This window comes from Parasteatoda tepidariorum, chromosome 9 (genome assembly GCF_982258835.1).
Source record: "Parasteatoda tepidariorum strain Cologne lab strain chromosome 9, Ptep-v5.0, whole genome shotgun sequence".
In the NCBI taxonomy this organism is placed as follows: domain Eukaryota; kingdom Metazoa; phylum Arthropoda; class Arachnida; order Araneae; family Theridiidae; genus Parasteatoda; species Parasteatoda tepidariorum.
In genome coordinates this window covers 22,015,758-22,041,780 of record NC_141763.1, presented here as the reverse complement: position 1 = coordinate 22,041,780, position 26,023 = coordinate 22,015,758, and the positions used below count along the sequence as shown (strand labels likewise).

General features: G+C 29.1%; 1 protein-coding gene across 1 annotated transcript in view; it reads right to left on the bottom strand.

The window, feature by feature from the left end:
- The window catches only part of Cals (calsyntenin 1), a 248,623-nt gene extending 224,335 nt beyond the window's left edge, over positions 1–24,288 (bottom strand). Inside the window, exon 1 of the mRNA XM_087151032.1 lies at positions 24,051–24,288. Coding sequence (XP_087007158.1) covers positions 24,051–24,105 — 55 coding nt within the window. The 5' untranslated portion in view covers positions 24,106–24,288. The remainder of the gene's footprint in view (positions 1–24,050) is intronic.
- Positions 24,289–26,023: the final 1,735 nt, after the last annotated feature.

Sequence of the window (26,023 nt, the reverse complement as noted above, 5' to 3'; positions counted from 1 at the left end):
ATTCAAATAGTTGGACTACATTGTGTGAAAGTATAATTTAGTCAGCAAATACCTAGGCTTTATTAAAAGTAAATATTTAACGTGGATGTGTTTCAAATTTGTTTGCTAATTAATATTTAAATCCGGTGATCCTGACATTATTTTCGCCGAACTTAAAATCGAAAATTGGGATTTTGTGACATCTTTTTTCGCATTTCATTCTTAAACTAAAATTTGCATGAAATAGATCATCTAGAAAGTTAAATTTCGTTCGATTTTATTTTATTGTCGGCCTTGAATAGCCGATCTGAATAGTTCATACGAGTGTAAATAACACTCGTTTAATTCCCTCAAATAAGGGAACTATTGTCCTGACCGAAGTTCGAATCCCAGCGATAACTGATCGTTATGAATTCAGCTCTCAACACATACCAACCATAGGGCTGGCATAAAATAACCTTAGCGGTAGAGTATTCATGAGTTAGAGCCCACTTTGAAGTCAGGTTAACCATGGAATTTTTATTTTAATTTTCCTGTTAACAGAGCTTTTCTTACTCAAATTAATAAATTTCAAAATTTCATTTACCTTTGTGAATTAATAAATTGTATGTAAGCTTCAATTAATTAATGTTAAGTATTTTCTTTTATGAGCGGAATCATTAAACTATGGCAGTAGCATTAGACCTTTTAAAACTTGAAAACCAACCAAGATTTTTACAAGTATTTGACATCGCGCTCTGCAGATAAATTTTTAAGACTCTACAAATAAAGTCACTGATAAAATTAGACTCTTGCAGATAGATTAAAATCTGCAGATAAATTAGATTCTGCGAATAAATTGAATATCAATACTAAAGGTCTGGTTTCTTAGAACAAGCGCCTTATCTGAGCGTCAGCGGAAAGTTTACGTAGAGCTGACGCCAACAAAATACTGGTTTGTTAGCTCAAGGCCTGGTTTCTTAGAACTGGCGCCTTATCTGGGCGTCAGCGGAAAGTTTACGTAGAGCTGACGCCAAAAAAATACTTTTTTGTTAGCTCAGCGTGAGCAGTTGGTCCAAAGCAGACATTATCTCTCATTGCGCATGCGTTAATAACGTAAACAAATATTTACTTTGAATTTTTATTGATTTTGTTATTGTCGACCAGTGTTTTAGAGAACAAATAATGACTTTGTCCAAGAAAAAACACATTATAGCTGAGTTAAATGAAGAGTGCTATGTTTAATGAAGAAGCTATGTTTAATGTCAAAATCAAAATCTTGGCTGATTTCAATGTGCTGTTGGATGTTGTCCGCCATTGCTTCTGTGGTTAACGTCACGTTGCAATCCAATTGCAGTTGAGTTGGACAGCAATTGTAGTTCAAGATGAGCGTTCGATGACGTATACTATCAAACTCACAAATGGACCAATCAGAGGTTAGCGCTGATTTCCAGCTCACGGCGTCCTGTCCTAAGAAACCAGGCCTTTAGGTACAAAGGGAATACTGTGTGCAACAGGGAAGGAAACCAATCCGCGTTATTGTAGCATCCAAATTTTATTAAAAATGTCTTGTTTTTTGAGAATTTGTAAAAAACCTAATCATAACTTTGAAAAAATAGAACCCTTTATATGTGAATTTCGGAACCCCCCTCCCTCCACAAAAAAAGCAATAGCCTTCAGACATTTTTGTTTTTATATTTCGTTATAATTTTGTGAATTTAAAATTGACGTAAATTCGGGTTCATAATTAATTAAGTAAAATATCTGCAAAACGACATAAAGATAAACCACAACATAGGAATAGAATTAAAATAAATGAGAAAATATTTAAGCAGAATCCACCGTCATAAACATCAAACATAATTTAACTAACAGAAAAATAAATTAAATTCAATAACATATTTTCATGTTAAAAAAAATGAAAAAGCTGCTTAGCTGTTTTAACGACCTTCACCGCAACATATTAAAACTCCCTGTTCCTCTTGAAATCGAATTAACTTTAACAAAAATAAAAATAACACAAGTGATTAAAATGCGAAGCCAACTTTCACGCCAAAAGTCGCCGTCATGCATAAATCAATTCTTCATTATAAAATACCTTCATTTACTTCCTCGTGCAGTAGTTAATTCACGAACCCAAAACAAATTCATTCGAACTACGCAATTAAAAATAATAATTAAAACTATATTACGGAGTACGTTTTAATTGATAAAGTGATTAAAAGTAAGAAACGAAAACGGGGGCCATTAAAGAATGTGCAAGGATTCTACATTTACTGTTTTTCGCAAGAATACGCACTTCTCATTCATTTATATAAATAGAATGGAACGAATAAATAATCGTTTTCTCTAATGTATTCCGTGAAAATTTGGGGATAATTTTTAAGTCCATAAAGCAGCTTTTAATATTGAGGTACTGTTGCTTTTAGATCATTAGTACACACAGGCATTCGCAGGAAATCTAATTATGGCCCAGAAAGGATATCGGAATTAGATATCTGTAATAACATCATTGAAAAGAATACATTCTGGACAAAAATAAGAAGAAATATTTTGTTTACTGACTGAATATTACAGCCATTTAATTTGATTCTTGGGATATGTAGATGGAATTCCTCATCATCCGATGTGGATGTGATCATTTTGAAAGAATTGTAATACGGGAAAAATAAACATGGATAAATTCTCAGTTAATTGCAGTTAGAACGAATTCCATTGAAATGAGAATAATCATGTTATAGGATACGAGTTTTACGTTCTATTATCCGTGGGTGGATTTTCTGATCTGCTGTTTATCCGTGTGTTGATTCAAAAACAAACAATTGGCCTTTTAAATATTTTTTTCTGGAGCTCTTAATTACAAATGAAAATATATTTTGGTATTTTTTAATTATAAAAAACAGTCTTAATAGTTACTAAAAATATTTGATAGATTATCGGAAATAAATTCGAACTTAAGTATAAAATCTAAAAATAAAAAAAAAAAGTGGTAAGGAAAAAATTTTTTTCATTCGTATTTAAAAAAATAATCAATAATTGAATTTGTAAATTTGAAGAAATTTCAATCATGAATACTGTTCCTTTTAGATTGTATCTGTAAATAAGGGCAAAATCAAAATCTCTTTGTTTGGAAGATTTGAATTTTTAACACAAAGAAAAGACACCGATATTTCTTGCTGTATTTCATAATCACAAATGATTGAAATGCTAAATGTAATAACTTTAAATTATTTGGACCTAAATTAATACCAAAAAAAATGAAAAAATTATGAAAATGCGTTTATAAAAATTCAGCGAAAATGTGTTTAAAAGGGTCAATGGTCATTTTAACTGGATAAATTGAAGAAAACTCTCGAACGCTAGTTAATCTATATATTAGTTAGGCAATGTGCATATTAACGGTAACATAAACGGGAATATAAATTACGGATTATTTTGTTGCTCCAAGATAAATTACAAGAACGAAGTAAATAAATTACCAGTCGTTTTATTTTAGTAAGAATTTGATTTAGACGTTGGTTTTTAATGGGTTAATGAAGCAGACGTGAATTTTGGTAAGAAGAAAAGTTATTATTTATTGAAAAAAGTCTTACATATTAATTAATTGATGTTATGGTATTGTTCGACACAGAAATAATTTTCCATAATATTTCAACTAAAAAATGATTACAGTTACAAACACAGTTAATAATTCACGATTAGTAACATTATTTTCTTATTCGAAGGTCAAACAAAAATTGCAATTCAATTGGTTGTCATGGTGGAGAAATCTATTTCGATGTATTTTCGATCCACGTTTTTATCGATCAAAAAAAATAAAGAGAAAGGAGGGAAAAAAATGTTTCGTTTTTCTTTTACAAAATCTATCGTTTGCTCCATCTTTTTTTTTCTTTAATTTTTTTTTTATCCAGTAGTCACTGTGATATCGATTTTAATGCAAAATCGATATTATTCTACCCTTACGGTAAAAGGAAAAATTCGCCTCGCATTCTTATTACTATCATTAGCTTTATCTTTTTATTCCGATCTAACATGGAAAGTTATTCATAAGAAAAAAAGAGATTTTGGCGAAAAGTGAAAAATCATGGCGACAACTATCATATTTAGAAATACCGGCCAAATAAGGCGATTCATTTACGAAACAGATAAAATTGCTGCTATAAAGAATTGAAAGACATTTTGTTGCTTATTACTGACCCGCTTTCACGCTTTTTGCGGAAGATTTTTCACAACGACTTTAAAATTGTATTTGAACACTTTTGCTCCCTGAATTACTTGTTTAATTTGTTTCGTATGATTTTTTAGGTAGTCAGCAATTGGGCACAGTAAAAATAATGTGAAAAAAGATAATAATAAAATTGCAATAATCGTTATCTCGTTACAAAGAGCTTTATATTTTTTTATTTCTTCTTTTTAATATATACATTACCCCTTGATTTTTTTTTCCTACTTCAACTCACATCCTCTGGAAAGAATAAGGGTAGAATTGTCGTCTTGAATTAATCGTATTATATTTTAAATATTGCGCTGCAAATAGGTTAGATCTTCTAATCAAAATAGATTAAAGATGGTTAACTAAATAGAGCTAACCACAGGTGGCACTGGCGGTTTGTCATTTTAAAATATGACTTCCAAGTTATGATTTGTTATGATTTCAAAATAATGACAAAAACACGTTATCGTTTGCTATTAAACATTCAATTCGTAAATCCATTTAACTTTAGCTCTAAACAAAACAAAAAAATTAATAGATAAAGATCTAACTCAGAACATAGTTAACCTTACACTTGATTTATATGATGATATAAATTTACTAAAATTTATCCTTTCAGAATTCATGAAACATAGAAAAATTTCGATTAAGTTAATTTCAATACAATTAGAACTATAGAACATCCTAGAAGCCTGTTCACACATTGTCATGTAAACAAAGCACTGTTCTGGTTTTAATTTTGTTACAGTTTATATCGAATTAACCATAAATAATGCTTTGATTTGTTCTTTTTAAACTAGATTATTAAATTTTTAATCTATAACCTTACTATCAAATATTGATTTAATAGATGACTACCAGAAAACCAGAAAGGAACATATTTTAACAAAATTGGCAATTAGCGTTGATAATTATAATGATAGGTGTCATTAGCAAGGGGAAGTATTTGTCCTCCCTCAATATTTCAGACAAATATAAAAAATAAAAAAATTCATGAAATTAAATTCATCACGATTCACGATTTAAATTCAGCAAAGTCAAAAGCAAGTAAGATATAAAAATCAGTAATCATTTTGCAGATTTTTCTTTTTATGGGCGAAATTTAGCGAACAATTACGACTGTGTATTTCAATTTCGAACTCCTTAAAAGATATGCCTTTTTGACGTCCAGGATTATAATGGTCACATAATAGACGTTGGAATTTTAAAGGAATAGCTTTTCTTCCCAAATCAAGTACCGAATTTAAAATTCACAAAATAAAAGGGAAATCTAAATCATCGAAATGTCGTAAATTAGGAAAATTTTATATTTCGCGCACTCTTAATTAAAGATGAAGAATGTTCTAGAACTGTAGATCGAAGATAATGCAACTCCCGTAAAGTGAATTCAATAAGAGTTGACGATACTTATACCTCAGAAAGGAAGTTTCGTATGAACATCATCTCCCAAAGATAAGGGTCGCGTAAACGTTATATTTCGATGTTTAAGGATCTTGTGAGAACATTAACCGGTAGAACCGCGGAGGAAAAATCTAGTTTGAACATGAACATAATCACCAAGAGACAAGGCTCATATAAACGTCATATTTTTGAATTTAAAAAAAATCTTGTAATAACGTAAACAGTTATAGCATTGAGACAACAAAGTTTCGCGGGAACATGAACCAGGGGTTTGTCCAGACATTTTGTGAAAGGTCCGTTTTTCGTGAAATTGTGAAAAAATTACTCACATTCTTTCAACCAGGGTCCGCTTTTATGAATTTGTGCAAATAGGGTCCGTTATTGCAACAACAAAAAAAAACTTTTTCAAGGAGTTTTTAAATTGTAAAGACATACAAGATTATGCTCAACACTGTAAAATTATAATTAAAAAAATTTAATTTTAAAAAATAAACAACAATTGCTGCTTCTAAATTAGAGATGCAACATACAAATATTTGGTATTTAGCCTATACTGCTGAATGCAGAATATTAATTTCGGACGAATAATGGAAGAATCGTCTGCCGAAGACAAAACTTAATTCGCTTACATCCATCTTTCTTGTTTTCTGCCCTGGAAAGGGTTTATTCGATAAACAAAATAATAATGAAGATAAAACAAATTTGTGAAGGGTCCGATTAAAAGAAAAATCATTTTGTGAAGGGTCCGTTTTTAAGTTAAAATATTTTGTGAAGGGTCCGTTTTTAAGTTAAAATATTTTGTGAAGGGTCCGTTTTTATGAAAAGATATTTTGTGAAGGGTCCGTTAACGGACCCAAATTTCTTCTAAACAGACCCCTGTGAACATAATTCTCAAAAACCAAGGCTTACATAAATGTTATATAATTCAAAATGTAAGATCATGAGAGAACACTAACATTTATATCAGGGCTGTCCAACTGGCGGCCAGCCAACTTCTTATTCAGGCTGATCGGCCTCTGTTCTCCCATTAAAATGTAAGTAAATTGTTTTATAATCCTTCTGTTCCATTGTTTTATAATTAATAATTAAGTGTTATTGTATAAGAGGTAAGAGGTTATTTTTCAACTTTTTCAAACTGCGGCTCGCCAGGTGATCAGTGACCATTGACCATATACCATTAAGACAACGTCTTATGTGAACATAATACCGAAAAGACAGGGCTATTCGCGTGAACATAATACCACAAAAAGACAAAGCTCACGTGAACGTTATTTTTTAGGCTTAATAGTCTAGTAAAAAAAAAAAGAACATAATCACGTTAATACTACTTAGTTTCGCGTGAGTGTCAAAGTCTGGCAAAGAACGTGAATTTCCTTACAGTCGAAGTCTAGCGTTAACTAAATATTATATTTAATGCACATGAAATTCATCAAAATATCAGTATAAATGTTTTCAAAATAACTAATTAAACACTTTAGAGATTTAACTTTAAACGCTCTAGAGATTAAGTTTGCTCCAGATAGAAAGCATTTTTCTTGAATGTCTGATGACAGTTGCGTTGTCTGGAAATAACAAACATTGTTTAAAATAATAAAATGAAACTTTTAACAACCGCTTTTAAATTGAAAGTTTCACTTGCATATAAATTAATGTCAGAATTTAGAAAGTACATTCGTACAGCGCAGATGTTGTCAACATTGACTTTTAAAATAATCAGGTAACACTGAAACCAAGGTTTCTTTTTGCTAAATTTATAGTATCATTTAAATATATAAATTTATAATTTCAAATTATGACGTTTCCGTTGAATCATGATTCTGTTTGGCGGTTTTAGAATCTATAGTTTTTATGAGAGCTTTTCTCCAGAAATCAAGACATTTGGGTCCAATTACTTTTAAATTATTTTAGAAAAGAATGTTCCAGAAGAAAAAGAGAAAAAGAAACTATTAAAGTTTCTTCAGTGCACTTTTACATTTATTATAACATAATATATTGACCAGTTTTCTCAGTAGGAGTTTTCTGAAGGGTGGCTACCCTGGGAGCCTTTTGATGCTCCCTATTTGCCCTTTTTGTAAAAATAAGCCTTTTAATTCATATTCCATCAAAAAAATAATTCATTGTTTAAATAATAATTACACACTGGCAAAATTATATGTGTTTAGAGGTTTGATTTTGAATACTTTTTCAAAAATTTATTTTGTCAGAACTATTTTCAACTGGTTAAATTTTTATAAGTGATTTTTTCTCTCCTTAAGTGATTTTAAATTTATTTTTAAATACTTTTTTTTAAAAAAGAAAGGCAACTTCAAACGTTTATTTCTCATAATTTTTTGCTTAAATTACAGAAAAAAGCTTAAGTTATTAATCAATAATCATTTCTTTTTCAGTCAATATAATATTAATCAATAATCATTTCTTTTTTAGTTTAAAAAAAAAAACTTGTGTACAGCGGTTGGCTTTTAACAAGCCTTTAATTATTTTTTATAGACAACAAACTTTTCTCTTGTTTTATGAGTGAGAATTACTTTTTAAAATACACACATAATATAGTTTTAAAGAGTAATTTAAAAATTGTTAAGGATCAAATTCAGTTATCACACATTTTGATAGATTGTAACAATGTTAGTCAGGGCATTTGCCCCTGGAAGCACCCTGCCCTTTTTTATTCCTACGGAGAACTTAGCATTGACTTTGCATTGACACTTGAATGACATCTTGACATTGACAACTTGAATGAGTAAAATACAACTTTTGTCCTTTTCAAAGTAAATTTTCAATGTGATTTGATTACAAAGCATGTTAAATACATTTTACACTTATTTGTGTTGCAAAACTTTAAGTTTATATTAGATATAGAAAAATTTCCCATAGATAGATATTCACAAAGCATTGGAAAAATGCTGCCTCTTTCCTTGTTTATATAGTTTATATAACTATAGAAACTATATAACTAAACTATAACTAACTATAACTAAACTATATAACCACTATTCGTGGTTATATAGTTTCTGTTAAGCGAAAAATTCCGGTTCATTTGCTCAAGAAAAATTAGTTAAATAATAAATAAAAAAAAACTATAAATTTAATGATCCAAAACTATTAAGTTTTACTATTTTAACTAATAAAAAGAAAAGAAATAAGCTATAAGCCTAATCTATTTAAGTAAGGCGTGCATTAATTTAATTTACTCTTATATTAAAGATATTGTGCATTAGACGGGAAAATAAATATATTAATCTACTGATGAAAAGATGTTTACAAAAAAAAAAAAAAAAAAAAAAAAACAGAAAATTACAACAAAAAAGATGTATGTGTGTTTTGAATTAATTACATAACGTAACCAAATTCCATAAAAATAATAAAATCGAAAGCTTCTGAAAGCGAAAACAGACGACAACACGAAAATTGTAAATCGAACAAAAAATAACCCAAAACAAAAAGTGCAAAATAGCAGCGAAAGCAATGATGGGAAAAACTATGAACTGCTAAGAAATTAAAAGTGTTGGTATGAATTATGACGTTGTTCGTCTACAACAATGTTGCCAACAATTAATTCTAAATTTGTTTTTGTTTTTTTTCCTCTCGTTGTGAAGAATCGATTCGTTTAATTAATACCGTAATTTAACAAACCATTAAGTAGATTACACTCATAACAAATTGAATACTAAAAACGCCTTTCCTTATCGTTTGCAAACTGCTTGATTAACGTCATATTTTATTGAGTACATTATAGTGTAATTGTTTCTGTTATTATTATCGTGCTCTTTTATAGCATTTTAATTTGAAAAAGTGCTATTTGTATTTTTTCCCCTTTCAAGGCAAATTTTCAACTATTACGAATACCCCCCCCCCCAATGACAGAAAAGTCTAAATAAAAAGATAAATAAGCACATTATAACCAAGACATATTTTTTTCAATTTCATCAAATAAAAATTCTATTCGATTTGTGCAAGAAAAAAAGAGCATAAGATTTATGTTTATAATTTTAAACAACAAAATTTAGGAGCATAATATTTTTGACAAGGTTGTTATGTTATTTAATAATACTCTCTAATTTATTTTTGAGAGTAAAACGATTAAAATAGCAATAGCTTTCATTTCGTAAACTACACAGACTTTAATCAACTAACTACTTTAGGAGCCGTGATGGCTCACGGGATAGATCGTTTTTCTTCCAATGAGGTGAACCAGGTTCGGATCCCAGCGATGGCTGGTCGAAACGAATCCCGCATGAGTCCGCTTGCCGTCAGGCTAATCGTGGGAGGTTTTCGTGGTTTTCCTGTCCGTGTAACGTAAATGCGAGTTAGTTCAATCAAAAAGTCCTCTACGAAGGCAAATTTCTCCCAATACTTGATGCAGAAGTTGCCTTGTCTTCTGGATTGGGTTCAAAATTACAAGGTTACGGAGTTGAACATTAGTAGTCATAAACCCAAAAAATTGGATCGGTTGTTCAACAACGGTTATACAATAAAATCAAGTCCATCCGTGAGTTTCTGAGCTAAAACGTACTTCCACCTTTACAACATTCTTTCTTTTAACTAAAAGCGCGCTTTCCAGATTTAATTTCATCAGAAAATAGCACATTTCATCGAAATTGTGCTATTATACATTCTCTGCTTCTGTATTGTAATTTTTGATAAAAATTAACTTAATTGGCCTTCCTTTTTTTCATTAACAAAAAAAAAACGTTTACATGTCACTATTAGACCTCCCCCCTATTGTTAAAAAAAAGGGGGTATCTAATAGTGACATGTAAACTAATCAGTTAAAATGTGTATGTAATAGAAATATCTTTTAATTACAGGTCCTTTAGACCAGAGGCTAAATGTTCTTAATTTCTATCATTTTGGCGGATTTCCACGAAATTTCTCTTAATTGGCGAGAAAATGACAATTATATAAGTTAGACACGGAGAAAACAATTCAAATTCAACGTATTTATCCTGTAATATTCGAAATATTTAATCTGGTTTCAACGGAATAATGACTTTTCTTGAAGACGTCTGATCATAAATGACTTTTCACTGATAAATAACGGATATTGCGACAAAACTCCTGATAACAACGGAAACTTCAAACCGTTTCATTATCACAGGTTAGACAAACATTAAGCAATTCGAAAATTTTTCTTCGTGTTTGACTTTTCCAAAAGGAAGGAAACTATTGGGGTTAGCAACGGAAGTGCCAATCATGAATAAAAGTGCATATTTCCTTCAGAATTGATGTTGAAAATGACAGAATAGTTGAATTTTATGTCGTGTAATCTTTAGTGTATTCTATATAATAAGTGAACACGTCATATTTATAATATGCTTTGCGCTATTAGAATTCATTTCCTAAGAAATCACTATTAGAATTAATTCCCTATTCTATATAATAAATGAACACGTCATAGTCATAATATGTTTTGGGTTATTAGAATAAGAATTCGCTTCCTAACAGTAAATATTTCTTTGCATTCTAATAACACAGAGCTTAGATTAAGTTGAGACCCTCTCTGTATTAAGAAATATAATAAAAATTGTTCAATAATAAACAGTTAATATTTCTTTTAATTCTAATAACACAAATCTTAGATTAAGTTGAGACCCTCTGTATTAAGAAATATAGTAAGAATTGTTCAATAATAAACAGTTAATATTTCTTTTAATTCTAATAACACAGAGTTTAGATTAAGTTGAGACCCTCTGCGTTAAGAAATATAAAAAGAAATTTTCAATACCAAACAGTTTATATTTCTTTTTATTCTAATAACACAGATCTTAGATCAAGTTGAAAATGCTCTGTGTTATTAAAGCGTTATTAGAATAAAAAGAAATATTTACTGTCTAACTGTAAATACATCTTATTCTAATAAAACAGAGCTTAGATTAAGTTGAAAACTTATTCACTGCTTAATAAACAGTTAATAATTCTTCTAATTCTAAGAATACAGAGCTTTGGTAAAGTTAAGAACATCTCTGTTATTAGAAAAAGAAGTAACATTCACTATCTAACAGATGTTTTTTTCTTCCGATTCTAATAACACATAGCTAAAGCTACGTTAGAAATCTTTATGCTATTAGAATAAGAAAAAATATTCACTGCCAAACGGATATTTCTTTTTATTTCAATAATACAGAAGTTCAAAAATTAATCTAAGCTGGAAATCACTATTTTAACTTGAATTTTTTCCCACAGGCCACACATTTGTATCAATGCAAAATTTTAACAAATTGTGAGCTGGCAATGATATGTTAACATTTATGACGAAACAAAATGGCTACCGAAATCTGTCAAATCAACAGTGAAGAAGTTGTAATGAAAAAGATTAATACTTTGTTTGGTGACAAAAATTTGGATGCGTTCCTAATAATCAACTTCTCCAAATTCTTCCAGCAATAAAACAGGTTTTAATACAGATTTGTATGCTTTCTTGTATACTACTCTTGTATTTGTATACATATCTTTCAATTTTTTCGAACTAACTCCCTGGCATTACAGTCCATGTTGGACCATGGCCTCACTAATAATTTTTCTTCAAAGTCGCCTGTCTCTAGCTCTTTGTTTCCAGTTTTGGACCTTTAGAATCTTTTGGTCTCTCTCCACCTCGACTAACCCATCTCTTGGCCGGCCTTCCTCTTTTTCTTTGGCCCTGGCACTGCCCCTTGAATATCTTCTTAGTGCCTCTGTTTTCCTCCATTCTCTCAAGGTGTCCTAGCCATTGAATTCTCTTTGCTTTTACATAATTGACTACATCTTTTTCTTTAAATAGTCTTGAAATTTCGAAATTGTATCGCCTTCTCCACAGATCACCCTCTTTGACAGGTTCAAAAATAGTTCTAAGAGTTTTTCTTTCCCAGGTAATCAGCATTTTTTTCTTGTTTCTGGGTTGGAGTCCATGTCTCTGATCCAATAGATTATTGATCTATGGTCTGATTATAGTTTTATAAAAATGAAGTTTAATTTTTTCCATGAATTCTAACATATATAGTGGACAGTCTTTACGGAGCAGCTACTACAAGTTTCCAGCAAAGGTTTCAAGCTTCCATAACAAGTTTTTAATAAAAGTTTCAAGCTCCTTTTAATAAGTTTCTAACAAAGGTTTCAAGCTCCATAAAGTTCTGGCGCATTTATTTAAATCATAACTTATGACAGTATACCGATTCTTAAAATAATTACATAAGGCACGTTTCTTCATCTTTAGGTAAGCAAGTATCTTACCGTTAAAATCATTTAATACTGCGAATATAAATCAAGAAGGTTAAAAACAGTCCACTAAAATAATGAGAGACATTATGGTTGATGCCGAAACTCCATTTAAGAAAAAAAGGGCTTTCCTTTCAACAGTCGAAATCATTTGGGAAAGAAACAGCTGGTCAAGAAAAAAATTACTCGCTTAAGAAAGAAACCTTTCGTAAATTATTTTATGAAAAACAATATAATTCTATGCGCAAATTTAAAACCGCTCTCACAAAAAAAAAGAAATCGTTCGTAAAATAAATTGCTACATTTAATAGAATTATAAAAATATGTATAGTTTGCTTAATGAAGAACATAAAAGTAATAAAAAATGGTGTGCAGAATATTTCGTTGGTTCTAAACGGGTAAGAAAAATATAAGAAGCTTAGAAGGAAAATATTTTCGTAATATTGGGTGGAAATAGAACATTACAAATCTTTAGAGAAACAATGTTATTGTTATTACTATGTATTTCTAAAATAGTATATCACGGTGATTTTACTTCCACATTATAACGCATCAAATACTCAAAAATCGTTGAGAGGACACGTGACAGAAATTATGATGCGTCGTTCACTGGGACGCGTAAATTTCCATCCTGAAAAGATAACAAAAAAAAGAAAGAATGGAAAAAAGAAAGGAAATAGAAAAGAATTTGAAGTCCTAAGGAAACTAGGTTCTCGGGACCAGTTGTTTTCAAAATCTAGTGGAATGACCGATTCTTTATATAGATTTGTGAATTTCGAAAAGATTTATGTATTTCGAAATTATTGAAGAATATTCGTATCAGGATTCGAACCAGATGGTGGGAAAACCTACTCATTATTTTGTGAATTTACGAAAAATATTTCCTCCGTGAATAATCACTAAATCCAATGATCTGACCCAAACCAACCGTTTTGTGAAAGATCTTGCTTTTATGAATTTGTGAAAAATTTACCATAATGTTAGGAATCTAGAATTAGAGTAGAGTAAAATGTTCTTTCTGCAAGGGTGCTGATTTTTGTGGGGGGAGGGGGTGGGGGTAAACACGAGAACCGTATCTTTTCAGGAGTTTGTAGATTTATAATTATGTATCTTCATCGACTCCATTTTTCTAAGAAATAACTTTGTAAAAGGCCTGTTTTTAAAATGATAAATATTGTGAAGGTCTTTTTTAGATATAATATTTTGTGAAGGGGCCGGGCCGTTTTTAGGATAAAATATAATGCGAAAGGTCAATTCAATATTATAAAATATTTTGTGAAGGATCCGTTAACATACCCAAATTTTTCTTAAATAGAGAATTGAAAAAAAGAATTTTTTCTTTTTACCGGAGTTGACCCAGTCGACCCAGTTCTGAGTTTAAGACAATCAATGTTCAACTCCGCGGCCTTGTAACTTAGAACCCAACCCAAAAGACAAAAGAAACTCTCGGATCTAGTACTCAAGAGAAATTTGCCTTCGTGGAGGGTTTTTTGATAGAACTCACCAGTATCTGCGATACATGGAGGGGAAAACCACGAAAACCTCCCATGGATAGACTGACGGCAAGGGGGCTCTAACCCCTAATCCGTCTACGGCTGAGGATATTTTACGTCAGTACTATGGTTGGTACGAACCGGATGCGGAATTCGTATCGACCATCTACAGCAGGGATTCGAACCTGGGTCATCTCATTGGGAGGCAAGCACTTTATCCTTTAAGCCCACCACGGCTCTAGCAAATTAATATTGTAAAAATACAAATAAGGTCCAGAGAAATTTTGCTCGGCGATGCATGTGCTTTAAAAAAAAAATTCTAGAAATAGTCTCTCCCAAAATACTATGAATACCACAAATCACATCATTCGTAAAGCTATTTTGAGACAAGTATTTAAATGAGACAGTCATGCAAATAAGCGGCAGATGTTTGAGGCAAGCTATTGCTCACCTGCGCATTGAAATTAGCGCAACAAATCGAGGTGGTTTGTCGCTCAAGTGCACTCATGCCACCTGTGAATTCCACTTGGTGGAAAAAAGAACATAAATAAAATCATTAACGTTTATGCATTCAAAAAAAGAAGAAGAAATCAGTTCAAGATCGCCAACATGAGGAAGGCCACATCGCCTGCATCGGTTTGGGAAGAGTTGTTCAGATTTGGCGAAACAATTATTTAAACTGTAATGATTTTCCGTTTGAATGAAAAAGTTTCTTTTTATTTTAACTGCAATCTTTTTTTTTTTTTTCAGAAAAATCTTCTCTAAAAAAAATTAAGAAAATTCAGTCTTTTCATCGTAATAGCTTAAAAAATGTACAATATTTAAATTTTTTTTTTATTTCTCTATTTTTGTCACGTTAATTTACGAACTTTCACACATTTAAAATTAAACAAAATCAAACATTCTTTTTTACATCAATTTTCTTTTTGCGCAATTTTAGGGATACTTACAAAATAGATATATACATTAAAAAAAATCTATCAAATGAAACATGATTGAAAACTCCCCTTACCCACCTGAATGTTATAGAATCTTTACATTGAGTTTTCAATATTTTAAATTTTGTCAATGTAATTTAAAAAAATAAATAGAGAAAGAAATATTAAAATTAAATTACATTTGCAATTAAAAAAAAACTTCAGAACTTTAAATCGCTTATACATAAAATATTGTGTTTTATATTATAAGTTTCTGATTTGTAAAAAGTAGATGCTTCATCTCGTTTCGCAATAAAAGCAATGCAGCTATGAATTTCAAAACCAGGCAAAAAGTACAACGAAAAAAACCAGACATTCTCACGATATCTTTCAAAAAAAGCCTTTCGTTTCGCATATCCTAGGCACATATCCATAAAAAGAGAAAAAAGAAAAAAAAGGCAATGAAAATTACACAGCAGAATATTATGAAAGTCAATGTGAATGAAACCAGTGCCAGTGGGAATTGATCCAAAATTTGCAAACGAAAAGAAAAAAGCAAACGATTACATAAACTACGATAGAATCCTTCAAAAACTAAGCCTAACGTGATTTTTTATTCTCATTTTGGGAGTTAATGAATCGCTTATCCCCCCGAAAAAACCTATCCTAAATAGAATGTGCAGCTATTAATGAAAAATTAATGCGGCCTAGCAGCCAATGATGGTTTCACATTCACAATTGAAAGTAAATTATGGCAACGGTTGAGTAAATCTTAGCCTCGCTTTTAAGGTTTCAACTATCCAATGAACATAAGGAGCTATTAGTACCAAAATGTAATTTAATTAAGTCTCAGCTTCTTTTTAATTAAATCTTACATCGAAATCGATCAAAGTGTAGGCATTAACAGTGATTTTTTTTTTTTTTTTTTTTTTTTTTCGCATGATTCGTTAGTAAGATGAAAACGAAGTATATCAGTTAGATGAAACGAAATTAAAATTAATTCTAAAATAATTAGAATTGCCAAAATTATTCGAAATTTTCAACCATTGTTTAGTCCAGTGGTCCTTAAATGGTGTTCCGCGAAACCCTAGAGTTCCGTGTAAGAGTTAAAGGGGTTCCACGAGTAAATACTTTTTACAACCAGTTTTGAATTTTTCAAACCACCGATTATATTTAGATCCAAGTTGAAATTCATAATTTATTTCATCTTTCAGTTGCCTTTGAAATGTCAATGAAATAGAAATGGTATTTCTTAAAATAAAATATAATATATTTAGATTTATTATTATTGTATTTAGATCCAACCTGTAATTCATAATTTATTTAATCTTTCGGTTGCCTTTGTAATGCCAATGAAATAGAAATGGTATTTCTTAAAATAAAATATAATATATTTAGATTTATTATTATTATATTTAGATCCAACCTGTAATTCATAATTTATTTAATCTTTCGGTTGCCTTTGAAATAGAAATGGTATTTCTTAAAATAAAATATAATATATTTAGATATATTATTAATATATTTAGATCCAACCTGTAATTCATAATTTATTTAATCTTTCGGTTGCCTTTTTATGAAATCATTTCAAGTAAAATGCCAATGAAATAGAAATGGCACTCCTTAAAATAAAATATGTCTAATAACAATATATTAAACAAATTAGGAAACGAACGAGTATTTATAAAATATGGCATTAGTATTTCATATCACGCTTTCTTTTCGAATCAAAATAAAATAACTAAATTCGTTAATAATGGGGATATTTTTCCCTAATTATGTATATTTATAATTATACGTATATTTATTATGTATATTTATAACTAGGTTATAAATATACATAACTAGGCGATTATGTATATTTATAACTAGGCTAGATATACTAGAATATATCATTTTCACTAGACTAGATATAAAATTCAATTTAAAATTATTAATCACAAAATGATGAAATCTCCATTCCTCCAATTAAATATTTTAAAAATAGTTTTTTATAGGTTATAACGCTCACAATTACCTTAATAAACTTTAACAAGGTTTCACTGAAAGAAATATGATCATCTACAGTTCCGTAGCTAAAAAAGAAATTTGAAACCTACGGTTTCGTCAACTGTCCTATCTGGTTTCGTCAACTGTCCTATCTCTTTACATTTTACTTCATTATTTATGAAATTCCTAAAATAACTAACCTTTTTGCTACCAATACTGAGCTACGTTTTTTTTTTTTTTTTTTTCAATTATTATAGCTCTAAGTTCAAGGATAAATTAGTAAAAATTTTATTACTCTTCTTCAAACGTTAACTTCCACAAACACATAAAATAATATTTAAAATTAAGATCCAATCTTTGTATTTTTAAAAATTTATTTTACCCAAAAGATTGTAAATCTGAAGCAAGAAATGTTTATTTTAACAACGAAAATGTATTAATCGCATTTAGATTTTAAAATTGTTTATATTGCATTAATTAAATTAAATAAAAGTTTCGCTTTCAGAATACAACCTTGATAAATGTCAGGAAGAAAACTGAAGAAATTGGTCAACTCTACAAAGCCCTATAAAAGCACAAAATTGCTATCATTTAAAATTCATACCACAATAAAGAAGAAATTCCTCTTATTAATAGAAGGAAAAAGAAGTGGAAAACGATAAAAAAAAAATTTCAGAAAAATCTAACACAGAAGGGAAAAAAAACAAACAATTTATTTGTTTTATAGATAAATGGTTATTTATTAACTATGATAACTAAATTAAGAATATTTAATAAAACAGTACTTTTTTATTACTATTTTTTATCGCGGCATATTAACATAACTATTTGAGTAATGACTACGTATTACTCAATTACTACGCATTTTTTAAAATTTTTCTAGAAGACATATTTATTGATTATAAAAGAAAATAACTAAAAGCGAATAAAACTTACTCTTTCTTTTCTACATGAGTGCTTAAGCATAATTAAAGAAAAAAGAATATTTAGTAATGCTTTCCAAAAAAAAAATCTATCCTAAATGTGATTTGTGCAGTGATTATAGTTTTTATAAAAGTGTCATTACATAAGTATTATTATTACGCAATAAAACAAACTATAATTTCGAAATTTTTAGTTTCATTGATTTGTTAACGCTATTTTTTTTGTTTATAAAAAGAATAAAAGTATGTTTTAACCTCTTATCAGAAACACGTTTTTAGCTTAATTTTATATACTGTAGGTTTAAACAATATATAAAAGCTGCATTAATTAAACTTTTAATGAATTAAATTTTTTACATGAACAAAACTACTTGACCCTTTTTTTTTCTCATGTTAAATATCATCTTTTTTTAATGTAGAAAAAAATTAAGAAGATTGAAAAGTCTGTGAATTATCATAGATGAAAAATTTATTTGTAAAAATCTTGTTGTATCTTGTAAAAAATTATTTATTAGTAGAATCTTGCAGAGAATGGGTATGACATTCCCTATGCCCAAAATTGCAGGGATAAGCTGAACTTTCAAAATACTGAGAATTGTTATTTTCTAGGTATGATACAGGAATTATCCAGGTTTATGCAAAAAATGCAATTTTCCTTGACTATTTCCTGCTTTTTTGAGTCAAAATGAAATTCCCTGAACAATTCCAGGTTTTCTCTGTTCTCCCAAATCCATGGAAGCCATGTTATTATGAACTAAAGCGGGACTGAAAACATAAAAACCTGTTTGATTGCAGGAGGAAACCGAGAGAAGTTGAATGGTGACAATTAGAAGCACCTCCTAATTTAATCAGATAACCCTACTGGTTTTATTTCATCCCACATTTCTCCCTAGTGATTCAACAGATTCAATTATGCTTTTTTTTTTCCCATTTAGATATTAATTTGATTTGTATACTTTATAGGCTTTATTTTTGACAAGGAATCTAAAAAAAACAAATGTTAAGGGCAGTCGATATGGACCCCATTGTACCTATTTTTTTACACATGAATTTCAAACATAACGCTTTTACTGACTCATATATAAACTACTTTCTATTGTGAAGTCAAAGCTTTTTTTCCCCTACTCTACTATTATGAATTCCAATAACCACATTGATTTTTAGTGCTTTAATTTCTAAGAGGGATAACAAAAAACAGGCCCTAAGTACCTACTGGAAAAAGAACAGGTTCAGATTCAAAATGAGAACTTCATATGTAGTTAATTGAGAATAATCTGTAATTTACATCTGGTTACTTGCAAAAAAGAGAGGATAACAACAGATAATAAAATACCAATTTAAATTTTTAAATTTGAACGAATAATTATAATTAGGTATTATCATTATATATTTTAATTATTATTAAATATTATTAGAAAAACATATGCTATTGAAATGTTATGCAAGACAGAAAATTATAGATAGAACAATAGTTCACCTTAGTTCAATCTCAGAATGTAAAAGGATTTAAATTTAAAATGTTCGATTTCAAAGATATTTTGTAGTTTTGTAGATAAAAAATTGCTTACGGCATAATAATACACCCTTGTTAAACTCAAGGAAATATTTAAAGCGTTCAATTTCAAAGATGCTTTTTAATTCTGCAGATAGAAAATAGTTAATGGATTAATAATGCACCTTAGTTCCTCTTAGTTCGAAAGTCAAATAAAGATTTTAAATAAATTTTACTGATAGGTCAACCATGTGATGGTGAAAACAGTGTGAAGTTCTCAGCCTGCTAACTTTCCATGAAGGCCAGCAAATATTTTCTAATGAATGTCCATTGTATGGCGATAATTGACGCATCTAGCACTTTGTGTGGAATTGAATCGAGAAGGTAAATATAGGTTATTTGCTTTGAATTAGGTTAATATTAAATAATAAGCTCGCAGTGTTTTGAACAAAACTGAAATATAGAACTGAACTAATATTGAAATTTAGAACATTCATAAGTAATTTTGTACTTGCACTTTAAGAAGATCACATATACCCCCACATGTGACCTATGACTTTAGTGTCAGCTGATCATTTGTACGGAAAATGGTCTGTAAAATTGAGCTAAACTTCACTACATAAGTTAAAATGTTAATTAAAGTTTAGTTATTTAAATACAGTGCTGTATTATACAACGAATATGTTCAAATATAATTCTTTCTCATTCTTTTACTTAACTGAGATTTATTATTTGTTTATGTATTTCATTGTAACTGTGATATATTTTTTGTTTTGTGCACCTGGCAACTTTGATGAATAATTAGTTTATGTTCTACATGGCTTCGTACCCGTCTTTGTGCCAAGTTAGAAATATAACATGAAAGAATTGAAATTTTTGTGAAAGAATACAGTATGCATCACTTACGAGAATTGATACTGCTGAACAAAACTACAGAACCTTCTTATTGGTTGATATTGAAAAGTAAAATTTTCATTACCTTGAGCCAATACTAAAAGATAATAACTTTCATATGGAATTCTGACGGAACTTTCATTTAAAATTGAGCTATGAAAGAAAACTGGGTCTTTTAGAAAGAATTAACACAAGTCTGAAATATTGTTCCTATGTTCGGATTTGATCAGCAACTTAATCGGAAGATTTTTTTCCATAGAATTCATCCAAACTAAAGCTTAAATCTTTCGTCTAGACTTAATTTATTAATTCCTCTAACCTGATATAATATTTTCTTTAATGTTTAGCTCATTTGTTAATAGATTGTATATTAATTACTACCTATTAAGTAGGTACAATCCATTAATATTTAATTTGAATGTCCCATAATAAATAAGCTGCAAACAAAGACAAGTACGAAGTCAAAAGTTTTAAATGTTATTTTTTGTACCACAAAGAATCGGTAACATTAAAATCCTGCACTTTTTTAAATAGCAAATAAAATAGAAAATTGGATTTTTTTTTTCTCCATGTGTTCTGCTAATGAGAAAAATTTTACTAAACTTCATAATAAATAACGCAAATAATGCTTGATTTTGCCACAAAATTCTTTAAAAAAATTAATTACAATAAATTTTGACACTTAACTTTACACTATTCTTGGATCTTTCATAATGTTTATAATTTAAACAAATTGTAAATCAGAAAATCTTAATCCTAACAGCCCATTGAATTAAAAATAAAAACATTTAAATTCTAGAAAAACATTTAATCATTTAACATTTATTCTTTTAAAACCATGTTATAAACAGGAGGATAAAAATAAAATTGGCACACTGATATATATAGAAATATGCTTTCTATATTAAAACAATCCCAAGGATCATCAGGGTGGCCACTCAAATCAGATTTCAAATTTCCCTGATTTTTCCAGGTTTTCCAGATAAAAATCTTAAAATTTCCAGGTTTTTGTTTTTTTTCTCTTATAAAGTATAGGATGTGTACAAGAAAAGTGTCTATATTATAAAATATTTTATTCAAAATGTAATTTTTTTAACATATCATCTTGAAAAAAATAATTTATTTTGACAATTTTCAAGATTGTTTATTTATTTTTTAATGTTTTGGCACAAAATTTTGAATCAAAAATCATATATTGACTAACAAAGGAGCCTTTTTTGTTTAAAATTAAAATATGTTATAAGAGGTTAAAATGAAATAGAAAAAATTAGCATTAATGCAACAATTGTAAAAATTTGTCGACAAACATTGCTGTTAGTGATTGTAAAAAAATGTGTGATTGGTTGGTTTGCTCAGAAAAAATAATTCACAGATTTCTTTGAATAGGAGTAGAAAAGCTTTCAGAAAAAGAGTGCGATATAAAATCTATTATCATAAAATTATAACCAACTAATTTTTGGAGAATTTTATAAAGTTAAAAATACAAAAATATTTTGTCAAAATAGAGAAAAAAAAATAACCACCAAAGCATCGGAACAAACTTGAGCCATAAATGGATTTAGCCCAAGGACAGAATTTAAAAACAGAAGCTAATATCCTAATTCCCTTTTTCCACCAGAATCTTACCTAAATTTTCCTAAATTCCCATAGCGGTCAAAAGTTTGCACATTTGTTTAGCAACCGTGGAAGAATTTTATATGGCATTCTAGTTTAACAGAACTATAATGGAGCAAATTTTGATGCAAGCAAAGTATCGCTAAGTTGATGATATTTCAACTGTTTGGCGATACATTTCCGTTAAAAAAAAGTGGGTATAATGGATGAAATAATTTAAATTAAGAAAATTAGCAAATAATTTAAATTAGTGAAATTTGAAAAATCATCAAAGAAAAATTTCCAGCTTTTCATTAAAAATCCCTGATTTTTCCAGGTTTTTATCCAAATTTCCCTGATATTTCCAGGTTTTTTCCAGTATAAAAAAATTCCCTGATAATTCCAGGTTTTCAAGGTTTTCCAGGTGGGTGGCCACCCTGATCATATAATTGAGATATGAAAGAAAATAATCACATATCATAATTAAATTAAATGTCATGTAATTTTATGGTTTGAAAATTTATCTATTATTAACTTGAAACATTAACTAAGCTACATTTAAAAAAACTTACAATTTATGGTCCCTCTATAAATATATATATATATATTTATTAATATTAAAAAAATACTTGTCTTCTTACAAATCTACTTAATCAAATATTATATCAAATAAATTTATACATATTATAAAATGTTTATCAGACTTAACACATTCACTAAATTAACAAAATTATTTTTATAACAATATTCAAAATATCTGATTGTATGGATTTTCATAAATTAAAGGTAATATAGTTTGCATTGAATTACAGTAAATAATATCTAAATTTAATATTTTAAACACATCTTCCGTGAAGTTTCATGGAAATCATTTTGTTGTGGCAACTTATCATTATTATTGTATATATTGTTTACATGGATTTGCAGAATATTCATAGGCAAAATGCCATTTAACTAATTATAACGAAAATTATGAAACCATAATTAACAAATTTAATTTGCTTTACATGGAGTTGCAGAAAATACATTTGCGAAAATTTATTAAATACAAGATCATACATTTACAATCAATAAATTTTTGTTTACATGAATTCCCTAAAAAATCATAACTGATACACAACTTAGTAAGGATTATTTCATAACTAACTTTTGTTGACATGGATTTGCCGAAAAATTACATAGAAAAATCAATTTAATAGTATCTGTATAATGATAATATAATTATTATTTTTTAAACTGGTTTGCCGGCGATTTATATCTGAAATAACTTTATACGACTCAATTCAAATTGTAAATATAAAATTAGATTCTGTTGTCATTGATTATCAGAAAATTCACGAAAGAAAATAAATTTATACATAATCACAATAAACAAACTTATTTATATTTGCATAGATTTGTGCCTGAAATCTAACATAATACGACTCACAACAAATTATATAAATTAAAATTGTTATTGTTTACATGGATTTGCAGAAAAATCATTAATAAAATTTTAATTTAATACAATTCACATCGTATTATTGTATTTAATATTTCTTTATATATTATTTACAAGGTTATAAGGAAAACTCATGTTAAAATCCAATTTATTGCAGTATGAATCATGCTAATTCGTGATCTCTAAACCATAGCCACGCTTTAGTCACACACCGGAAATTCCGGTCACATAATGGTTCCAGGTGCAATCATGGCATAGTCCAAATTTGACAGGACCTTCGTTAAAGATAAAACTAAAAAGTAAAACATCACTAAGCCTAATGCAGTACAGAAATCGAGCTTATTTTCATCAATAATAATCACATAGCGGAACGCATAATTATAGATTGTATACATTATGAACCGTAAAAAATAAGTTTTAACATAACGACCTGATGCGTATGATTCCGAATACGGTAATAAGGACGAATGATGCAAACGATATCATAGGTAGATTTTCAGTGTAAAGAGAATGGCATCAAGTTAAAATCGTCTAAATTTTCGACTTACCTCGAGCAAGTGCGACGCCAAGCAAGCAAGTGAAGATAATTCCAAGATAATTCATGTTTATAACATGTAGATGAACACAGTATATCCAGTTCTTGTGTCAAAATATGTATTTGTGTTGTGTGTATATTATATTGTGTATTATTTGAACACCATACAACAAATTTCAGCCGACTGTCTTTCGAGAACGGCTGTTTCTTCTCTCCCCCAACTAGCACATTCCAGGGTTGCTGCAGGTGACAAAGTTAGTCGCCATTCGGAAGGTTGGCGCGGAGGGCAATGACGCCAATTTTGAGTAGCGGTTTCAGTTCAAAAAAATAAATCTCACCAAAGAATGGTGCGTGCTTGAGTGTGATTATTTTATAATTCAAAATGTGCGTGAGGAATACTGATAAAGTTCGCGAACATTATTGAAAAATTATTACCGCTCATATTTTTGAGAAAGTATTTTCTAATAGTTCAACAAAAGGACAATTTAAAATTTGTCTCTTAAAAACTATAAAAAAAGAAATATGCACCAATTTCGAAATAATCCGAAAATACCTGGCAATTTTTAGTTCTGCATCTACCTGTGAATAATATTTATGTATCTTTAGTAAGATTTATCCTTGTTTTTATATTCCCTACCTATAGCTTTATTATTTTCATTTAGAGAAATCAAAGTAATTATTTCCTTTCCTTTGGAAAACATAATAATATCAAATTATTTTTATTAATTTACCCAAACATTTCGCCGCCTCAAAAAAATTCTATAAAATCATAATGGCCCATTTATGTCGTATTTTTACATTGAAACTAGATAAGAAGTTAAATAAACATTTTCTTTTGTTGGCTACTTTTTTAATTTAAAATAATTTGATTCGATGATTATTAAATACAAGCTTTATCTCTCCAGTTTATCGGGATGAACAAATAATATTTTTTTCTCCGAAATAAAACTAATTGTCTTATTCAGTTTTTATATCTTTGAAAAGAAAGCATTTATTTATTTATTTGTCTTTGAAAACCACTAGTAATAAGACAACCTATTATCCACTGATTTTTCGTTTGGCTAAATATTATAATACTGTAATTTGTAATACTGTACTACTCGTTTGGGGAAAGAAAAGCGGTAAGGAATCATCAACTGAGTTATGATGACAATTTTTAATGCTGCTTCTATTTTAATCATAAAAATATGGTAAATGATCGGTGATATTTTAAATCAGGGCATAGCTTAAAATACGTGTTAACAAAAATGGACACAGTTAAAAATGCGTGGTTAAAAAAAAAAAACGATGCAGCTCGATATGCATATTTGCGAAAATAGACACAACTCTAAATAAGCATTTACGAAAATGGACACAACTCCAAATGCGAGTTTATAAAAATGGACATAGCATTTGATTCTGCTTTTCAAACTTCTTTTATAAGTGTATTGTTCGTTTTTTAAAGAATAAACTAGTGCATCCAAATAAATTCGTAAAGCGATATCATCCATTCGCATATGCGTGGCATCTTTTATTCAGTATGCCTTTCTTATTTTTTTCTATTTTTTTCTATTTTTTTACGACTTTAAAAGTCAACAGTTGTTTATACAAGATTGCCATGGAACGTGCGAATTTATACTAGTGGTAGTAAAGTGTACGTTGTTAGAATTTAGAGCTTTAAAGCTCATTTTACCGTTTAAAGTTCTGAATACGAAGATATTGCTTGGAAAGTTATATCTGTACCCAGCCACCCCTTTCCGAATTTTGGGATTAATCATTATAATTCGAGTTTAGATAAATAAAGTAAGGAAATGTAAGCACGTAATTTTTTGTTTAGTTGCTAAATTTGGGTTGAAAACTGAAAAGGCACATTTTGTTTTCTGTTTCCACACTCATAAATACACATTTTGAGCTGAGTTCATTTTTGTAAGCATACTTTGAGCTGTGTCCATTTCCGTAAACAAACATTAAGAGCTGTGTCCATTTTCGCAGACACGCGTTTCTAAC